This window comes from Lissotriton vulgaris, chromosome 1_1, assembly GCF_964263255.1.
Source record: "Lissotriton vulgaris chromosome 1_1, aLisVul1.2, whole genome shotgun sequence".
Taxonomy (NCBI): domain Eukaryota; kingdom Metazoa; phylum Chordata; class Amphibia; order Caudata; family Salamandridae; genus Lissotriton; species Lissotriton vulgaris.
Genome location: NC_141685.1, coordinates 1,401,500,012 through 1,401,518,155, shown reverse-complemented (window position 1 = coordinate 1,401,518,155; position 18,144 = coordinate 1,401,500,012). Strand labels below are relative to the sequence as shown.

The following is an 18,144-nucleotide window of genomic DNA, read 5'->3' as shown; positions in this document are numbered from 1 at the left end:
CAGATTAATACTCGCATCAGTACGACTAAGACGGGTTACCAATTTCTTGTTAACCCTACCCGGAATGGTTGAACATCTAGACAGAATATATCATTTTGTCCAAACAGGGCAAGGACCTGAGAGTATTAAGGAAGGCATGGCTCACCAGAAAGTTGACACTCAAGCCAAGATATTACGGTTTTTTATAAACTGCTTAATAAGAGAACAAGATAGGCCGGGGATGGACCCGGAGGAAATGAAAGCGCTTCATAGATGGGGTCAGAATATAGCAGACGGGAACCATGATAAACAGAATAGTATAAAAAACATGTATCAAAGAATCAGAAGTGAAGTATTAAAAATACATGAAACAAGACGGGTAGAACCAGAAAATGAATCAGACAAGTTTGAGTCCTCAGAGGAGGAGCAACAAGAAGAAGCTACAGGACAAGAACAATTACCAGTTAGAGAAACGATAGCGTATGTAGGTAAAGGGAGACCTTTTAATAATTCAATGCGTCCAGTACGTCCAGAAAGCAAAAGACTTTTTCAGGAAGCCATGTGTAATCCGAGAACTCCTGAACACTTATTCCAAGCCACTGACAACAGACTTCGAGAACGAATGGGGTACCATGTACTCGATTCTATGGACGAACAAGAACTAGCTAGGTCAGCAGTACAATGGGCTGACAGTCCCGAGAAATATAGTGATGATGCGTTAGCACGCACGTTTTTGAACATGACACCAAGCGAACAGCGTTTAGCTGGTACATACATGATACAACACCTACTTCTATTGTATAGAAGTCAACATTCCGATCCAGGCCCCCTGCATGATATATTAACAGAACTACTAATGAATAAATGGAGAGGTCTAGGTACCGATCTGATTAAAATAATTCTAGAACATCGACACAGATATAGTGCCTTTCTATGTCCACAGTCTGATTCAACACACTCCATGGAAAGAAAAATGTATTACATGGATAGACAGAATCCGTTATGAGAAGTGCACCCAGTTCAGAATGCCGACCATACACTTAGACGTGTGTTCGTGTACACCCCTATAACTAAAATAGAGTTATTGGAAATGAAAAAACTAGTACCTAGCCATGATAAAGATCCTGCAGGTTTTCACCGTGAAATAAAAGACATGTTACTCATGGGTGATTATACTTATCCCGACCTTATGAAAATATTGAAAGTACTACTGCCTCCTGGTATCTATGAGAAACTTAAAGAAAAAGAATGGGAAGTGGGAAATGCAAAGATTGATTGGACTGCATTAGAAAACGAAGAAAATACTAGAGTTCCAGGCCTAGGGCTTGGAGATAAGGTTAAAGAATTACCAGGATTGTTAGTGCAAGTATTGCCACGTTTATTAAGTACGAAAAAGGAAGATTGGGGTGCAATCTCAGCCTGTAAACAGAAAGCCGATGAAGACACTAGTGATTTTTATTCCCGATTTGAAAAATGTTTTGGTATTAACAGGGGCCTGAAACCAAGTAGCGAATCATATCCACACCTTTTTGTAACGAAATTAGTCGAGAACTCACTGCCCCAAGTAAAGAACAGAGTATTAAAAGTCGAAAGTACTTGGCAAGCTAACACCCCTTCACAAATGTTACAAATGTTACAGTATCACCAGAATAGAATCAGAGAAGAACAAGAACATGAACAAAGACGTATGAAAGACACGAAGATGAAAATGTTAGTTGCCCAGTCAGTTCCTGCTGACGGTCACAAAAAGGGTGCGACCCAGCCCAGTAATTCGACGGCTCCTGTCAAAGGGACATGTAACTACTGTAAACAGCCAGGTCATTATGTAAACGATTGTGCAGTTCTGAAACACAATATCTCCACGGGTAAGACCAAGGAGAGACCGCGTGCACCTAGACAAGATCAGGCCCAACAACAAGTACCACAGAATATACAACATATTCCGCCTATGCCAGTTTCACAGCAGACTGTAGCAGTGCCACAGCAACAGCCTATTACTGCAACACAGAACACGACACAACAGATGTACCAGTATGCACAAAATGACTACCCCGATTATCAGCGATACACATGAAACAGCCTAGAGAGGGAATTTGGCTTGCCTCTTATTGAAGTACCTGTAGATCAAGAGGGTCCTTATGTACACAGTCAGGTGTTGGGGAAAGACAGAAAGTTTTTAATTGATACAGGGGCAAGCAGGACCACAATCAGTCACAATGAGGTTCCAGGGGCACCCCTCTCAGGCTCACAGAATGTTTCCCTTGGATTTTCAGGAAAGCCTATTATTAATGAAGTATCACAGCCACTTCCTCTGGCAGTTGGTCCTTTGACACGAACTACAGATCTATTGCTTACGAAATCATGTCCAGAAAACTTATTAGGAATAAAAACATTGAAGGCTCTAGGAGCTATTATATGCTGTTCTCCGGAAGGAGTACGATTATTCTTACGAGATTTTAAAGGCCATTATGTATTAAGAGACATGGATCCCCGGTTACAGAATGTACCTGCACACTTGTGGGCGCAAGGCCCCACTGATGTAGGTTATATGCACATTACACCATATCGAGTCACACTCAAAGCAGGAGTGGTATTACCACGAATTCGACAATACAAGTTACCTCCAGATGCTGTAGTGGCTTTACTGAGAATCATTGACGAGCTCATCGCACAAGGAGTGGTCGTAGAAACCGACTCCAATGTATGTAATTCTCCTATTATTCCAGTTCTTAAACGTACTGAGCCAAATGCACCACCTGTTTATCGATTAGTTATTGATCTGCGCGAATTGAATAAATGCATTGTACCACAGTACCCAGTGGTTCCAGATATCTCTTCATTACTGACAGCTATTGATTCAGAAGCAATGTTCTTTACTGTAATTGACCTCAAGAACGCCTTCTTTAGCGTCCCAATTGATCCAGAAAGCCAATACTTGTTCGGATTCAGTTTAAATGGACGAAGTTTCAAATTTTCACGCGCACCTCAAGGATTCACAGAAAGCCCCAGCATCTATAGCCAAGCACTGAAAAGACAACTCGACAGTATCCACATGCCTGTTAACACCGCCCTACTTCAGTATGTCGATGATCTGCTGATCACCGCCCGAAGCGAACCCGAATGTGAAAAAGCATCACTGACGGTTTTACATTTTCTGGCTGACAAGGGGCACAAGGTATCCCCTTCGAAGCTACAATTCTGTGTTCAGCAAGTTGTGTACCTGGGTCACTTGCTGTCCAAAGTGGGGAGACAGCTCACTCCAGATCGCATCCAGTTAATTGTAAACATGTCACCACCGAAAACGCAAAAGGAGGTGCGGGCTTTTATAGGCCTCACTTCATACTGCAGACAATGGATTCCCCAATATGCATTTCTAGCAAAGCCACTCATTCAATTGACAACTCAGGAGGCAGCGACATCGACTGTCCTCCCTTGGACTCAGGAACATACACAAGCTTTTGAAGACTTAAAGAAAGCCCTATGCCAAGCACCTGTTTTAGCAACACCATGTTACAGTAAGCCTTTTACACTTTTTGTCACAGAACGTGAAGGTACTGCATTATCAGTCCTCACTCAGGAACAAGCAGGTTCACACAAACCGTGTGCTTACTTTTCTAGCACATTAGATCCAGTAGCCCAAGCTTTACCTGCATGTTTGAAATCAGTTGCAGCGACAGCTTTAGCAATCAGACAGAGTGATTCCATAGTATTAGGACATCAATTGACAGTACAAGTTCCACATTCCGTGGAAGTTCTTTTAAATCATACACAAACCCAACACTTGACCATAGCAAGACTGACAGGTTATGAATTGACATTGTTTCAACCACATATAGAAATCAGACGCTGCAGCACATTGAATCCTGCCACACTTTTGCCATTAAGCGGTGTAGACCCACTGAAGCATGATTGTATTGAAGTCATTACTATTACGACGAAACCCAGACAAGACTTGACAGATGTCCCATTACCAGACCTGACACTTTATGTGGATGGTTCATGTATGAGAACAGGTACAGGTGAATTAGTGGCAGCCTACGCAGTCACGACAGACACTGATGTTATTGAAACCAATTGTATCGACACCCTGTCAGCTCAAGCAGCAGAGCTTATCGCTCTGACACAAGCCTGTATTCAAGCCAAAGATAAGAGAGTTAACATATACACTGATTCACGTTATGCATTCGGAGTCGTTCACGACTTTGGAGTCCTCTGGCGAGAGAGAGGTTACTTAACTTCTCACGGTGCCAACATTCAACACGGTCCCCTCATTCAAGCCCTGTTAGATGCAATACATCTACCAACTGCGATATCTATTATGAAGTGTAAGGCACATACAAAGGTTACCGATACGATCTCCCAGGGTAACGACCTGGCAGACCGAACAGCTAAGCAAACTGCCCAGAATCAAATTCATGTAACTGACTCGACAAAGACAATAGTTCCGACACAATCACACTGCATGACAGTCAAGGATCCCGCACATGATGTAATTGACATACAGACACATGCCACACCAGATGAAATAAAGAAGTGGACTGAACTAGGAGGGATCCAAACAGATCAGGGATGGATGACGAAGGGAAAATCTACATGGTTTCTCCCCGATTCTATGGTTCAAGTCATCATTAACATTATACATAGCCCAGCACACCTAGGAGAAAAAGCGATGCTAGACAGCATTCAACACATATGGTCCAATAAGAACTTAAGGGCAGCAGCGAAACAAAAAGTGCGTACTTGCATGATTTGTTGTCAGTTCAATCCAGGTAAAAGCATTCCTGTAGAGAAAGGTGGATTTCAGCCTCCCGATCACCCTTTTGAAGTCCTCCAGATGGATTATATCCAGATGGAACGTTGTCGAGGATTCAAGTATGTCCTCGTAGTCGTATGTGCACTTTCCCGATGGACAGAAGCATACCCAGTCCCAGATTACACTGCTCCGACCACTGCCAAGCAGCTGGTTCGTGAATTCTTCCCACGGTATGGTTTGCCCCGTATCGTGTACTCAGATAACGGTCAACCATTCTCATCCGAGCTTGTAAAACACATTACACTTCTGTTAGGTTATCAGTGGAAGTTCCACTGTGTCCGGCATCCCGAGGCGGCAGGTCTCGTGGAGCGCCATAATCAGACACTAAAGATCCGACTTTCAAAAATATGTAGAGAGAAAGGCGTTGACTGGATAGTAGCCTTGCCAGTTGCCCTTTTCTATATGAGGATGGTTGCGCACTCTCGAACCGGGCTATCCCCGTATGAAGTGGTCTTTGGTAGGCCACCGAATATGTGGGGGACGCCTATACCCCGTAAAATAACAGATGTTGACTGTATTATGCTGACAGATTACCTTGCCTCCTTGATGTCTGCACTACAATCTTGTCGTTCACAGGTAGCTGCAGCCTTTCCCGACAACACCGAGGTGAAGCCCCATGAAGTGGTCCCTGGTGATTTTGTGTTCGTGCGGAATTTTGACCGGAAAAGTCCACTGGAGCCCCGCTGGCAGACCCCGAAGTTGGTTCTTCTGACGACAAGGACGGCTGTTAAATTGGAGGGCAGAAAAGGTTGGCTGCACTCGAGCCACATAAAAAAGTTCCACGGACTTCCTTCGGACTTGGACTCTAAGCCCTGCCCTCCTCCACAAACTGACTCAAAACTCCCCCTGGTTGAGAAAACCGCCTCTGAAGAATATAGACTAAAGTTACGGTCTAGCAAGTCAGACAGTTTAATTGTTTAAGTCCTCCCCTAGGTGAATCGGTTAAATTAGTTTCTGACATGTACCCCCTAGACCGAGATAGAGAGAGAGATAGACAGAGACAACTCAAGAAACGTGCATATTGTAAATCACTTCGTAGTCACTGTATAGTGACGTTGTTGATTATGTTTTTTCTAAGCCTTCTTATTATTGCTGCCAGTATATTATTACACATGTACTACCCTATTTTCAAGCGTGCACAATCTGCTTACAATGTTACTGCCGAACATTCTTTTAGCGAATTACCTCCCCATGAATTGTCCTATAGACTTGCGCTGCGCAACAACACATTCATTAGTATGTTACATCACTCCCATCAGACTAACAATGCTACAAACTGCTGGATATGTGGCCGACTCCCTCCCTACCAGAGATACAAGGGAGTTCTGCCCCTCTTTCCATATCCGTTCACTCACAATGGCTCCTGTGGGGCATGGTTTAGATTGATTAATTCCCTAGATTCTGACATTGCTGTTTACGATGGGAATTGGGTTTGGGGAAACCTGAACTTAGTTTTACTTAAAGTCTGCTACCCCGACAAGAAGGGACTTCCCACTAGAACAGGAACTGATCTAGAAAATGAAGTATATGGATTAGGTAATTACACAATTAACCTCATGATTCTGACTGTTGAATCCGAAACTGCACCAGTCTTACCTGCCATGTCAGTGTTACCAGTCAAAGGTGAATTATGTATCAGAAAGAATGGTTCCATACACTTAGGTCATAGTGAATGTACTACTGTGATCGAATTCAGTGATCAAGGCAAATCCACGTTTAGAGCTACCTGTCATTCCTACTTTGTCTGCGGCCATACCGCATACATACGTTTGCCTCCAGATTGGGATGGTACCTGTTACATTGCATTCCTTCTGCCACCTGTTTTCCTAGCTCCTCCTGATTATCACAGAAATACCAATCTAGTAAACAGCAGACTTAGAAGAGATCTCCCGATTGTCGACTACACTGAAACGGCATGGGAACAATACACCGACTTCAATAAAGGTTTCTTCCCCTACTTAGGTACTGTTACTAATAGTAAACTGATACGTAGATTAACTAGAACCCTCGAAGCAGTAGTGAATGAAACTACTTCCGCTCTAGGTAACTTAACAGAGGAACAGTCCGCGATGCGGGTTGTTGTTCTTCAAAATCGTCTCGTCATTGACGTCATCCTAGCTGATAGGGGTGGAGCCTGTAAGGTCATCGGGTCAAGTTGCTGTGTTTTCATTCCAGAAAACGCGCCAACGGTATATAAAGCCATAACACGTCTTCATAAAATTGCAAGTCTGATACATCAGAATCCAGGCACCTGGACTTGGTCCGGTTGGTTCTGGACAACGTTGACCGCTTGGGGATGGAAGATCCTATCCTTCCTAGGCATTGGCCTTCTCATAGTATTCAGTTGTTGCCTGTGTTTACAATGTGGACCGGCGATTTGCGGCCTGTGCGCCACATCATGTATTCCGAATTCAAATTCCCATTCAAACAGCCAAAAGAAGAAAGAAGAGCAAATGATGTTACATGAACAGATTGATCGGTTCATGCAGATCGATATATCATGAAGGGTCCGTAGGGGACAAGGAGGGAATGAGGTAATATAAATTTTATGATCAATTGTGTCCCCTATCTTAGACCCCACCGACTCCGTGTACACGCTACAAGTACATGTGTGTTCCCTCCACTTCAAGCTATGAAGACGCAAATATATTTGCGTCCAACGTTAACATGTCCTCTTTCAGACCCACCATGAATGGGTCAAATAGTCCGTTCCTAAATATGCCATGCCAACGTCTTTATGTAGTGTACTTTACACATTTTTCAGTTCTGGTGAAGTAGGCCCTGGACTCTGCCATCGAGCCTTTTTCTGCCTTCTGACTCTGAATCTCAAACCTGAGCCTGCATCTGTACTGGTGACCTCTGCCTTACTTTCTGCGCGGCTAACGGTGCCTGGCTCAGCCTGTTGCCTGCCAAGACTGTATTCAACCTTCGAATTATCTGTTTCACTCCTCGAAAATACATTCCTGTCTAGTGGTTCACGTCAACATCCTTCCAGCTGCAGAGTAAAGGGCTCGGCCATCACTGTCTCTGTGCAAGTAATTCATGGCTCTGTTTCCATGGTAGGCCCATGCCCTCCCTCGCACCCCTCGCATCTCATGCAGACACGTAGACGCTCATACACGCACTCATAGTCAGTATAGAATAGCCTCTTGTCCGAGAGACCTTTTCCTTCCAGATAATACTGTTCCTTAAACATGGGATATTAGATACGATTTGGGATTAGGTTGATCTGACACTCCAGACTTCTGTCTCCTCATGTAGGGCTAAATGTCAAGTCCCCCTTCACCCCTCAAGTTACACGTGCATTACACGTCATACTGCTGCGCGCGCATCTCTGCCATATATTTCTGCTGACACTGCCGGATTCACTCATGGATCCGCCTACTTGTGACATCATGATAAATGACGTTCTTGTTCACGCCTTCATGCACGCCTATTGTAACGCCTTTTTGTATTACGTACATGCATTCTTATCTCTCTTCTCAGCTGTTACGCCTCCTGCATATGCTTTTACTGTAATGCATTGACTATATATATGAATGCCTGTCAATAATGTATTGTCGCATACTTGCATATCCGCTATTACCATTGACTCTGTCAGTCTGTCCCTTCCCGAACCTGCGTGGTGACGGAACGGTATGCCACCTTGGCTCGAGCCAATATGCTAATTACCCAATTCCTTTTTAAGGAATAAAACCCACTTTGAGAAACCTCAAATATCACGGATTTTGCCTCTTATTTATTATGAGTTATTCTTATTGACTTTACCGCATAGAAATTCAGTACCAGGTAATTAAATTTACCACAGTATAATAATCCATTGTACCCCAACTGGGGTTCAGTTATCTAATTACAAACACATACATACAAATGAACAGCATATACAAAATCACCAACAGAATGTCATGGTCAGGAAGGCCATGGAAGCACCCTGCCGCTGCCTTCTTGAAAGACTGACCATACTGACTTGATGTTGAGTGGGATTCAGGTTCACCAAATATGGAGGAAATACATCTGACCAGGACCTAAATGTGTTTAGCCGGGATATGTACAAGGGAGGAAAGGTTGGTTTTAAAATGACTGTCTGCCCCAACTGATTTGGTAACCTGCTCAAAGAGGAAATTCAAACACTACTGGAGAACAGCACTGCTGATGGTCAAAACTAGCAGTCGTCAACATTATTGGGGTTGGCAAAAAGTCAGTCCAACATTATACAGCCAACATCCAGTAGCGAACAAGTTAAGATAGCAGGACAAGCATTCTGACAACCGTTCAATGAAGTGTACTTGTAGGCCAATACAATATGTGTCACTGATTTGTAAGCCCCTTATATTGGTTGTGCCCAAGCATTGGTCCAATTACAGGTCTAAGGTACGATGGATAATTGCAAATTACTGTCCTATTTATTCTTTCTGATATATGATGAAATGTGAACAATAATTAACGTTTATACGTCAGCACTTTACAAATTGTTTCTGGGAATGTTTGCTACCGAAGGTGTTCCTGCGGGCTGTTTTTTACTTTCAATTAGGACATCCATATATGTATAAATATCTTCAGATAATTGACTATTTTAAGACCTAACAATTTGAGTCTGTATTTTGACTAATAATCAATGTTTTACTGTATAAGGAGGTCTGTTTTGAGTGATGCTTTTATGGAAGTTTGTATACTTCCGAATAAAGTTAATAACTAACTAACTAAATTGTAAGCCTCTTAGGACTGCAATAAAATCTGCACAACTCCCCAAAATGAAGCTGGCATACACCATGGCCCCCGAAACAGGGGAGCCAAAAACACTGTGAGCACTCACAGCCTGACTAGAATGACAACTTGTTCACTGATGGAATCCCTAGCTCTAATGGATTGTGTGGTGACTGTGTGGGGCTTGGGAAGCACTATCCAGAGAATCTTTAAGAGCCCAAGTCAGCAGTAACAAAAATCCCTGAGAAATTGGAGTTGGAAAAAACTTTGGGTTTAGTCTTACCTTTTTGAAAAACAGGCAGTGGCTTTCCTTCTAGCTTTTCGACATCCGTCTGAACTAAAGGAATTCGTGGATCGTCGTAAGCAACAAGTTCCCTGCATAGAAAACACAAATTACAAACCTTCACTCATATCATTCGTTTTAAATAAATGAAACAGCTGAGCGCAGATCTTATATTGGCTTTTAATCAAAATACTCTTCTGAAAAGAACAAGGAGATCTCGACTTCTACACATTTAAATTTTGTTGTCTAACCTCTAGCAGCTCAAGTATAAGGCAAGACCTATAGTCGTCAGCACCTGATCAGCAGAGTTCACTTTTGGATGCAGCTTCCTGAAGGTGACAACCAACCAGGTGTCACCAAGTCCATGAAGCACAATTATTCCTTACCATCTGCAAGACACCCCGTGCAGGCCAGTCTTGCTCCCTATAATCAGCTCTGAGCTTTTACAATTCTTCTCCTTTGCTGCCCTCCACGGTTTACTCCACCCCATTTCCCAAAGCAATACCTGAGTTTTTCCTCTTTCTCCACATCAAATGTCCGGGTATGTGAGAGCGCTAGCGTCATCTTTCTATTGTGACCTGGTAAGAAATGGATGGAGGGATACCGTTGCAGATATTTAGACACTCATTCAATATAATGGGAGATTGCTAGCCACTTTACAGACGGAAGTGCTGCTAACGAGGTCTATTACTCAGGGGTGACCTGGCATAGAGGTTTGGGCTGGACTGTTTCTATTGCAACCGGACCAGGGCTGACTTGCCTATTGCTGGTTCCTGTCTGGTTTCTGTCTGAAGTAGCATGATTCGCAACAAAGGACTGGGGTGTACCTCAAGTAACGACCATTGAATGAGGTCAATTTAATAATCCATTTATCAAGATGGAGACTCTGGATACTAAGCTTGACACCGTGTCGTTAGAAATGGGTCTGATCAGGGCAGACCTCTTGAAGGCGAACGAAAAGGTTAAATCGCTGGAGGTGAAGACAGCGAGATAGACGATGTGAGCCAGTTGCAGCAGGAGGTGCGTGATCTTCGGACTTCTAGGGAGAGCACCGATCGGCGGCTGGATGAGTACGAAGGGCGGGCCCGACGCAACAATGTTCACATCCTGGGTGTCCCGGAGAAGGCGGAGGGGCAGGCCATGGATCTTTTTGTGGAGAACCTTATCCTTAACCACTTCAAACCAAAGGGCCTCAGTAAGTTTTTCATGGTGGAACGGGTCCATAGGGTGCCGGGCGGCAGGCCCCGGGTTGGGGCGAATCCCAGACCGATCATAGCTGAGTCCTTAATTTTCGGGACAGAGACGCTATCCTGCAGGTGGCTCATGCGGCTGATCCTTTGGAATTCGAGAATGCGACGCTCCTGTTCTTTCCGGATTTTACTCAGGTGGGCAGAAACAGAGGCAGAGGTTCGAGACGATCAAGAAGAAACTGAGAGACAAAGGCATGAGGTACGCCGTGATGTTTCCTGCCCGTCTTCGAGTGGAACTTGATGGGAAGGCCTGGTTCTTCGATAATCCTGATGTGGCCGCGGACTGGTTGGATAGTGTGCAGCGGCCGGACAAGGAGTCCTGCGATCAGGGGGAAGCTGAGGAACAATGACTTGGTGTAGCGTGAGTTCAGCAGGGGGCTTTGGACAGCTGTTCCGGGGGGTGTTTCGGCGGGGTTCGAATTTGGACTTGTGCAGAATTGTGTGCATGATGTTGTTGAGGATATTAGGGTGCAGGGGTGTCCGTAAAGAGTCGGGGGGGGGGATGGTGGGTCGATTCGTAGGCCCTCCTCTGTGTTCTACTTTTAGATTTTTGTAGGTTAGTTGGGGCGACGGGCACACTGCTAGTTGGGGATGAGTGAAAGCCGTATGCAGGGGTGCAGGGAGGGGGCGTTCTGGGTGGATTTGCGTTATATTGTATATCGTATTATTGTATGCAATTTTTTTTCACACTCAACAACATGCTATCCTGTTCTGTCTTGGAATGGCTATGTCCTCCGTTAAAGGGGTGGTGGGGATCTCCGCATTGAGTTGGAACGTGAATGGATTGGGGGACAAGTTTAAGAGGAGTATGGTCGGTCAGTTGATTCGGAGACACTCCCCAGATGTGGTGTTATTGCAGGAAACTCACCTTATGGGAAAGAGGTGCATGGCTCTCCACGGAGGGGGCTAGAAGTTGGTTGCGCATGCTGGTTTTACGACTGGGTCGAGAGGGGTCGGGATTTTGATTAAGAACTCCTTCCCACTGGCCATACAGGCCACATGGACTGATAATAGGGGTAGATATGCTGGCATTTCGGGGCTGTGGGATGGGAGAACTGTAACTTTTTTGTCTGTTTATGTTCCTCCGGCCCTTCAGACTGATACATTTCATGATCTGTGCAAGATTTTTGACGTTGCCTGTTGGGTTGTTGATTGTTGGTGGCGATTTCAACGCAGTTATGGATGGGTATGTTGATAGGTGCCCGGCTCGGGAGTTGTTGCCGTCCCGGAGGTGGGTGGCTGATTTTGTGGACACTACTGGTCTGATTGATGGGTGGAGGCTTAGGAACCCCGGTGATTCTCAATACACACATGTCTCGGCTGCGCACAAATCCTTTTCCAGGATAGATTATGTACTGGTGCCTGCGGCCCAGGCTGCGTGGCTCCGGGAGGTGCAGCACTTGGCTAGGGGGTTTCGGATCACTCACCTATTTGGATCAGTTTAGACCTTGGCGGGCGTGATGTGGCCCGGGTTGCACCTATTAGCGCTTGGAGGTTCTGAGACCCAGTGGCAAAGAAGGAAATTGTGCGTGTGGCCGACAGATATTTTCGAGAGAACGTAGACTCGGTGGACTCCAAGTGTTCCCTATGGGAAGCGTATAAAACTGTCCTTAAAGGTTAACTGCTATCGTATATTTCCGGAAAGAAGAAGGAGGAGCGCGCTGAGATTCATAGGGTGGAATCAGAACTGCTTGCGTTGGAGCGGGAGGTGTCACTTGCTTCCACGCCGGAGGGGCTGCATCGTTTGAGCCTCCTTGAGGATAAGTACCAGAGCCTGGCCCGGGATAACGCAAAGTAACAATTGGTAGATACCCAGAGTAGGGAGTACGAACACGGGGACAAGGCCGGGAAACTGATTGCCTGGTTGGAGAAAGGGGATTTGCCGTCACGGTTGGTTCCGGTGCTGCAGCCCGCTGGGTCAGATAAAATCACGAACCCGCAGGAGATTGTGGACGCGTTTGCTGGGTATTATAAGAAGGTGTATGCGGCTGAATGTAAATACCCGGAGTCTGAGAATACAAACTTGATCCGTGACATCCCGATGCTCACTCTTTCGGATGAGGACAGGGAGTTCCTTGACTCTCCCCTTACAAATGATGAAGTGGCGCAGGCGATTAGAGGGGTTCGTTCTGGTAAGGCGTCTGGCCCCAATGGGCTCCCTGTTGAGCTCTACAAAGTAAACGCAAATAAGTAGGCTCCTTTCGTCATGGACATGTTTGCGGAGAGTAGGGAGAGGGGTCTGCTTCCGTATGATCAGCGTGTTGCGAACATCATAGTCTTGCATAAGGAAGGTAAGCCGAAGACCGAGTGTTCTTCCTATCAACCGATCTCCCTGTTAAATGCCGAACCAAAAGTCTTGGCAAAACTGTTGGCGACTCGCCTAGTAAAGGTCATCACGACACTGATTCATCCGGATCAGTCAGGTTTTATGCCTCGCCGGAATACGGCTCTTAATCTGCTCAGCTTGCATGGGGTTCTCGGAGGGGCATCACAAATACACGAGCCGACGATTTTGTTATTCTTGGATGCCACCATGGCATTTGACAGAGTGGAATGGCCCTATCTTTTTGCCGTTCTGGGCAAGATGGGCATTGGCTCGGAGTTTGTTTCTTGGGTCCGCATTTTATACTCCGGTCCGCTGGCCCGAGTAGTTGCCAATAACCATAGATCGTCTGATTTTGCATTGGGGAGGGGCACCAGACAGGGATGTCCTCTCTCCCGCTACTATTTGCGTTGGCGCTCGAGCTGCTTGCGGCTTGGGTCCGTTGGGACAGGTCGATCAGGGGAATCAGATGGACACTCGACTGGGAGAACAAGATATTGCTTTATGTGGACGATATTTTGTTGTATCTGACCTCTCCTCGGACTTCACTCATAGCATTTTTAGATATTCTGGAGGTGTTTGGAAGATACTCAGGCTTCGCCATTAACTGGACGAAGTCGGTCCTTTTTGTTTTGAGTGGTGATCCCCCGGAGGTTCCTCCAGGTTGTCTGGTTAAACTGGAAACGGAGGGATTCAAATATCTTGGTATTTTTATATTCTTGGACCCTCAGAGCAGATACTCCAATAACCTGTTGCCGCCCCTGGTTCGGCTTAGACGCGATGTGACTCGTTGGAAATTGCTTCCGCTCTCTCTTCTCTGTCGTACTGTTCAGTTTAAAATGATGGCTCCTCCTCGTTTCCTATACGCACTCCAGAACTCCATGGACCTGGTTCCTCCGTCGTACTTCAGGGAGGTTGAGTCTCTCCAGAGACAGCTTCTTTGGGACGGTAGGCCCAGAATTGCATTTGCGAAATTGACGTTGCCGTGGTATGACGGGGGGATCAGTCTGCCTAATATCCGTAAGTATTATTGGGCGTCACAATTGGCGGCGGTTAATCAGGCCATTTATGGCTCGCCGTTCTACCCCGGCTATACCATGGACCGCGGTCAGTTTCCCGGGGGAGAATTTACTAGGGCACTGTATGCGAGGCGTGGACATTTTCCCCTGGTGGGACCAGCGGCGGTTGCTGCTCAGGTCTAGCACGAGGCTAACCGCGCTCTTAAATGGGAGGGGAAGATCACACTGGCTACACCGCTCTGGAATTCTGAACGCTTGGGCAGTTTATGGAAGTCTAAGGGTTTTGACAAATGGGACCTCATTGGGATTTCCCGAGTAGGAGATCTCTGGGGTAAGGATGGTATCTTCCCGTTTGAAACCTTGCAGGAACGATATCAATTGCAAGGGAGTGAGAGGTTTCGTTACCTCCAGATTAGGCATGCGCTGCTTGCTGGTATTCCCCGGGAAACAACGCTCCCGGAGGCTTCCCCGTTGGAGGATCGAGTGTTTGATGGTCATCTTCCCACGAAGACGATCTCCTTGATTTATAAAAATCTAGTTAATCACACGGAGGATCCCCTGGTGGCACTTATGGACCAGTGGACAGCTGATGGACTGATCCTAGAAGATGAGGACTGGAGGGAGGCTGTGGCCTCTCCGAGGGTCGTTGCAATACAAATGAGCCTCCGACTGGTTCAATTAAAGATCCTCTACCACTGCTATGTGACTGGCCCCCGGATGGTGCGAATGGGTTTGGCTGCGAGTGACGCGTGCAAGAGAAGATGTGGTGAGGCTGGAACGTTCTTTCATATGTTGTGGGACTGTGCTCTCATTCGGGGGTATTGGTCTGCTATTCATGCCAAAGTACGTGAGGTGTGGGGAGTGAGCTTTGAGTTGAAGGCGCGGCAGTGTCTTCTGAATGTTTGGGACCCAACTGACCTCTCGTCCCATGGAAAGGTGTGGGCCACGTTGGCATGCAGCATTGCCAAGCGTAATATCGCTCAATTGTGGGGGGCGAATCGGCCGCCTACTGTTGGGAAATGGATGGAAGACCTGGATTGGTGCATGTTTAGAGAACGGGCGGTGTATGTGGCCAGGGAGGAGACCTAAGAAATGGGGCAAGATCTGGGGGCCCTGGAATGCATATAGGGCTGATATTTGCGCTCCTCCTGGCGAACCGGATGATCCAGTAATGTCGGAAGACCCTGAACCTGTATGTTGTTGTTTCTGCTGTATTTCTTTGATCAGGAGGACATATATGTTTGTAATGCATGTGAGATGCAACCCAGTGTATTTATTGTATGTGTTTTATGATTTCATTTTATGTGCTTTAATAAAAAGATTTAATTAAAAAAAATCATCCATCCATCACATTTTTGTGTTTCTTGTTGCTCACAAAATGCATTAAGGTGAAACATTTTTTAATGCTTTGGAAGTATCATGCTAGGTTTTGCTGGCACAGCAGTCACAGAAACACAAGAATTATCCAGAATGAGTCTTTGAGCCCTGTCAAATAAGGAAATAGACCAGACTGCAACTAAATATTCAGCCCGCTTTAGAACACATCTCATTGTGGTGGTTTTCTTGGTCTATGACAGCACACTTCTTTCGCATGCGGCTACTAATGAAACGCTCTCTAAAGTGATGTATGCAACTACTGGTACTGTGAAAAAAGTAAAAAACCTGACAACTTATAATATGATCAGGGAAACAAATTAAGTAAATGTTCAGCGGGCCATATAGTTTTGAGATGTAGCATGAAGGTAGGGTAGTGTCAATTGATCAAGTCATGGTGGTTGCACTTCTGAATCTGTTTGTAAGCATCCACACCATTGCTGACCTACTTTTCATGAACTCAGGGAAACTGAACATCATCTGTTGAATCAGCTCCCGCAGGGTGTGAACACAGCCTTCCAAAAAGACATTTGGTGTTTACTTTGAGAAGAGCAAGGCTGCTGTAACTAAAGACTTTCACCCTAAGAGCCTAGTCTCTTAGACCCTCAGTCTGAAGGAGCTGTCAGATGCATTTAGGTTCAGTTACGCTGGAGAAGCTTTCACCACATGGCTCACTACATAGGTGTGTAGAGACAAAACCTCTGGGTCCTATGGTGCATGCCTGTTGTCTAGCAATTTACTTGTGGACTGATGTGCCCAAGAAGGGTTTCTCCTCAGAAGCTAGTATTGTTTCTAACAATGGCTCATTGAAAGGAGGTAGAGGCTCTGTAAATGCAGAGAAAGTTGTAATATCTCTGTAAAAATGCTTGACTTGGGTTCAGTGGTGCTCAAGTACTTGTGCTGCTTTTCGTTCCGCCATGGTGAACTAAGACACTTCCACTGCAAGTTGTGCTATAGATTATTCCACTATTTTGTTTTAATCCATTATTCAGCCATTGAAGAGGAAGGGCCTAAACCCTTACCCAAAGGCCACCTTCAGATTTTTAAGCACAAGTGTGCCCTCAAGAATTTACATGATTGATCTCCAAATATATTGCTTAGCAATCAGATATGGATTCCTGAAGGACAGCAGAGTGGAATCAAGGCCTGTGGTGGGCTGAAACGCCTAGTGGCGAGACTTGCACCTTTGAAATTAACATCTGAGAAAGCACATTTCGGTGGTCCATTCATTTTGTTCGAGGATTAGATGAGTAGCGGATTCCAGGGAATATGAATATGAATATATATATATATATATATATATATATATATATATATATATATATATATATATATATATATATATATATATATATATATATATATATATATTCACAATCTAATGCTGTAGATATTGAAGCTATAATGTCATTTGTACTGATCTGATCCACACCTAGGAATCTCCATTTTTTGAGTACATCCGATGTACGGAAACTTGTCTCAGTGAGTCCCTCCGGGACATCTAGTTATCCAGATTACCTCTAAGATAATCGATGCCAGGCTGTGGTGCTGAATCCTCTCCGCTATACCATTTTAGAAGGAGAGATTCGATCCAAGCTATGAGAGGTCATTCATTCACTGAAGAATTGCTGCAGAACTATGTACCACATTTGCCTACCTCAAGATGCTACAATCAATTAAGGTGCACAGGCTGAGTTGATTTTCATTATGGTTCCAAGCAGGAGCAATCTGGCAGAAAGTCCAAAGATTATTTCTCTGAGCAATGGACTGAAAATTCCCCCCGATGTTGGTATACTAGTCATTCACAATTTTCATCAAAAGGCCCTAACAGTCAGCAGAGGTGATTGTTGTAGTGCCTTTTCGACTGCTTCAAAGCATTCACGTGCATAGTTTGGTCTGGGAGCTGCTGACAGTCAGGTTTTGTAGATGTGGTCTCCCCCAGAAGAGAGTCGCGTTTGTGGTGGTTATTGCCTCAGGATTTGCTTTCCTGAAAGGTCTTGTCCTTCTGCTACAGGAAAACGGTCTACAGCCTTGGGGAAAGCCATACTTTCTCTCTCAATGTCTAGTCACTTGTTTGCAATACAATTTCCACTATTCACTAAATGGGACCTGAAGTTTAACTTCACTGATGGATCAATTTGATGCTACACTGCATGACAACAGTGATGTTATGTGTTCTGAATTCTGCACATGCTTTCCGACTGCAGCCTTCAATCGGTAAGCGGAACCATCTCTTCACTTTGTTGAATCGTGCACATGAGTAGATCAACTTTTGAGATTTGAACATGCAGGGCTTCCTCCAGTTACAGATACATAGCTTAAGTAAGATCCAAGAAGGCTGGTACTGACTAAAAGGTATCTTGATGGGATGAGGCGCTCCTCAACAAATCATTTAAGAA

The 18,144-nt window shown here is 45.1% G+C and overlaps 1 protein-coding gene across 3 annotated transcripts in view; it reads right to left on the bottom strand.

Moving 5' to 3' along the window:
• PUS7 (pseudouridine synthase 7) overlaps window positions 1-18,144 on the bottom strand; it is a 330,471-nt gene that overhangs the window by 11,138 nt on the left and 301,189 nt on the right. For all 3 annotated transcript variants that reach the window (XM_086967051.1, XM_086967056.1, XM_086967062.1), the window contains one exon: window positions 9,780-9,871. In XM_086967051.1, the coding sequence (XP_086823177.1) occupies window positions 9,780-9,871 (92 nt within the window). The remainder of the gene's footprint in view (window positions 1-9,779; window positions 9,872-18,144) is intronic.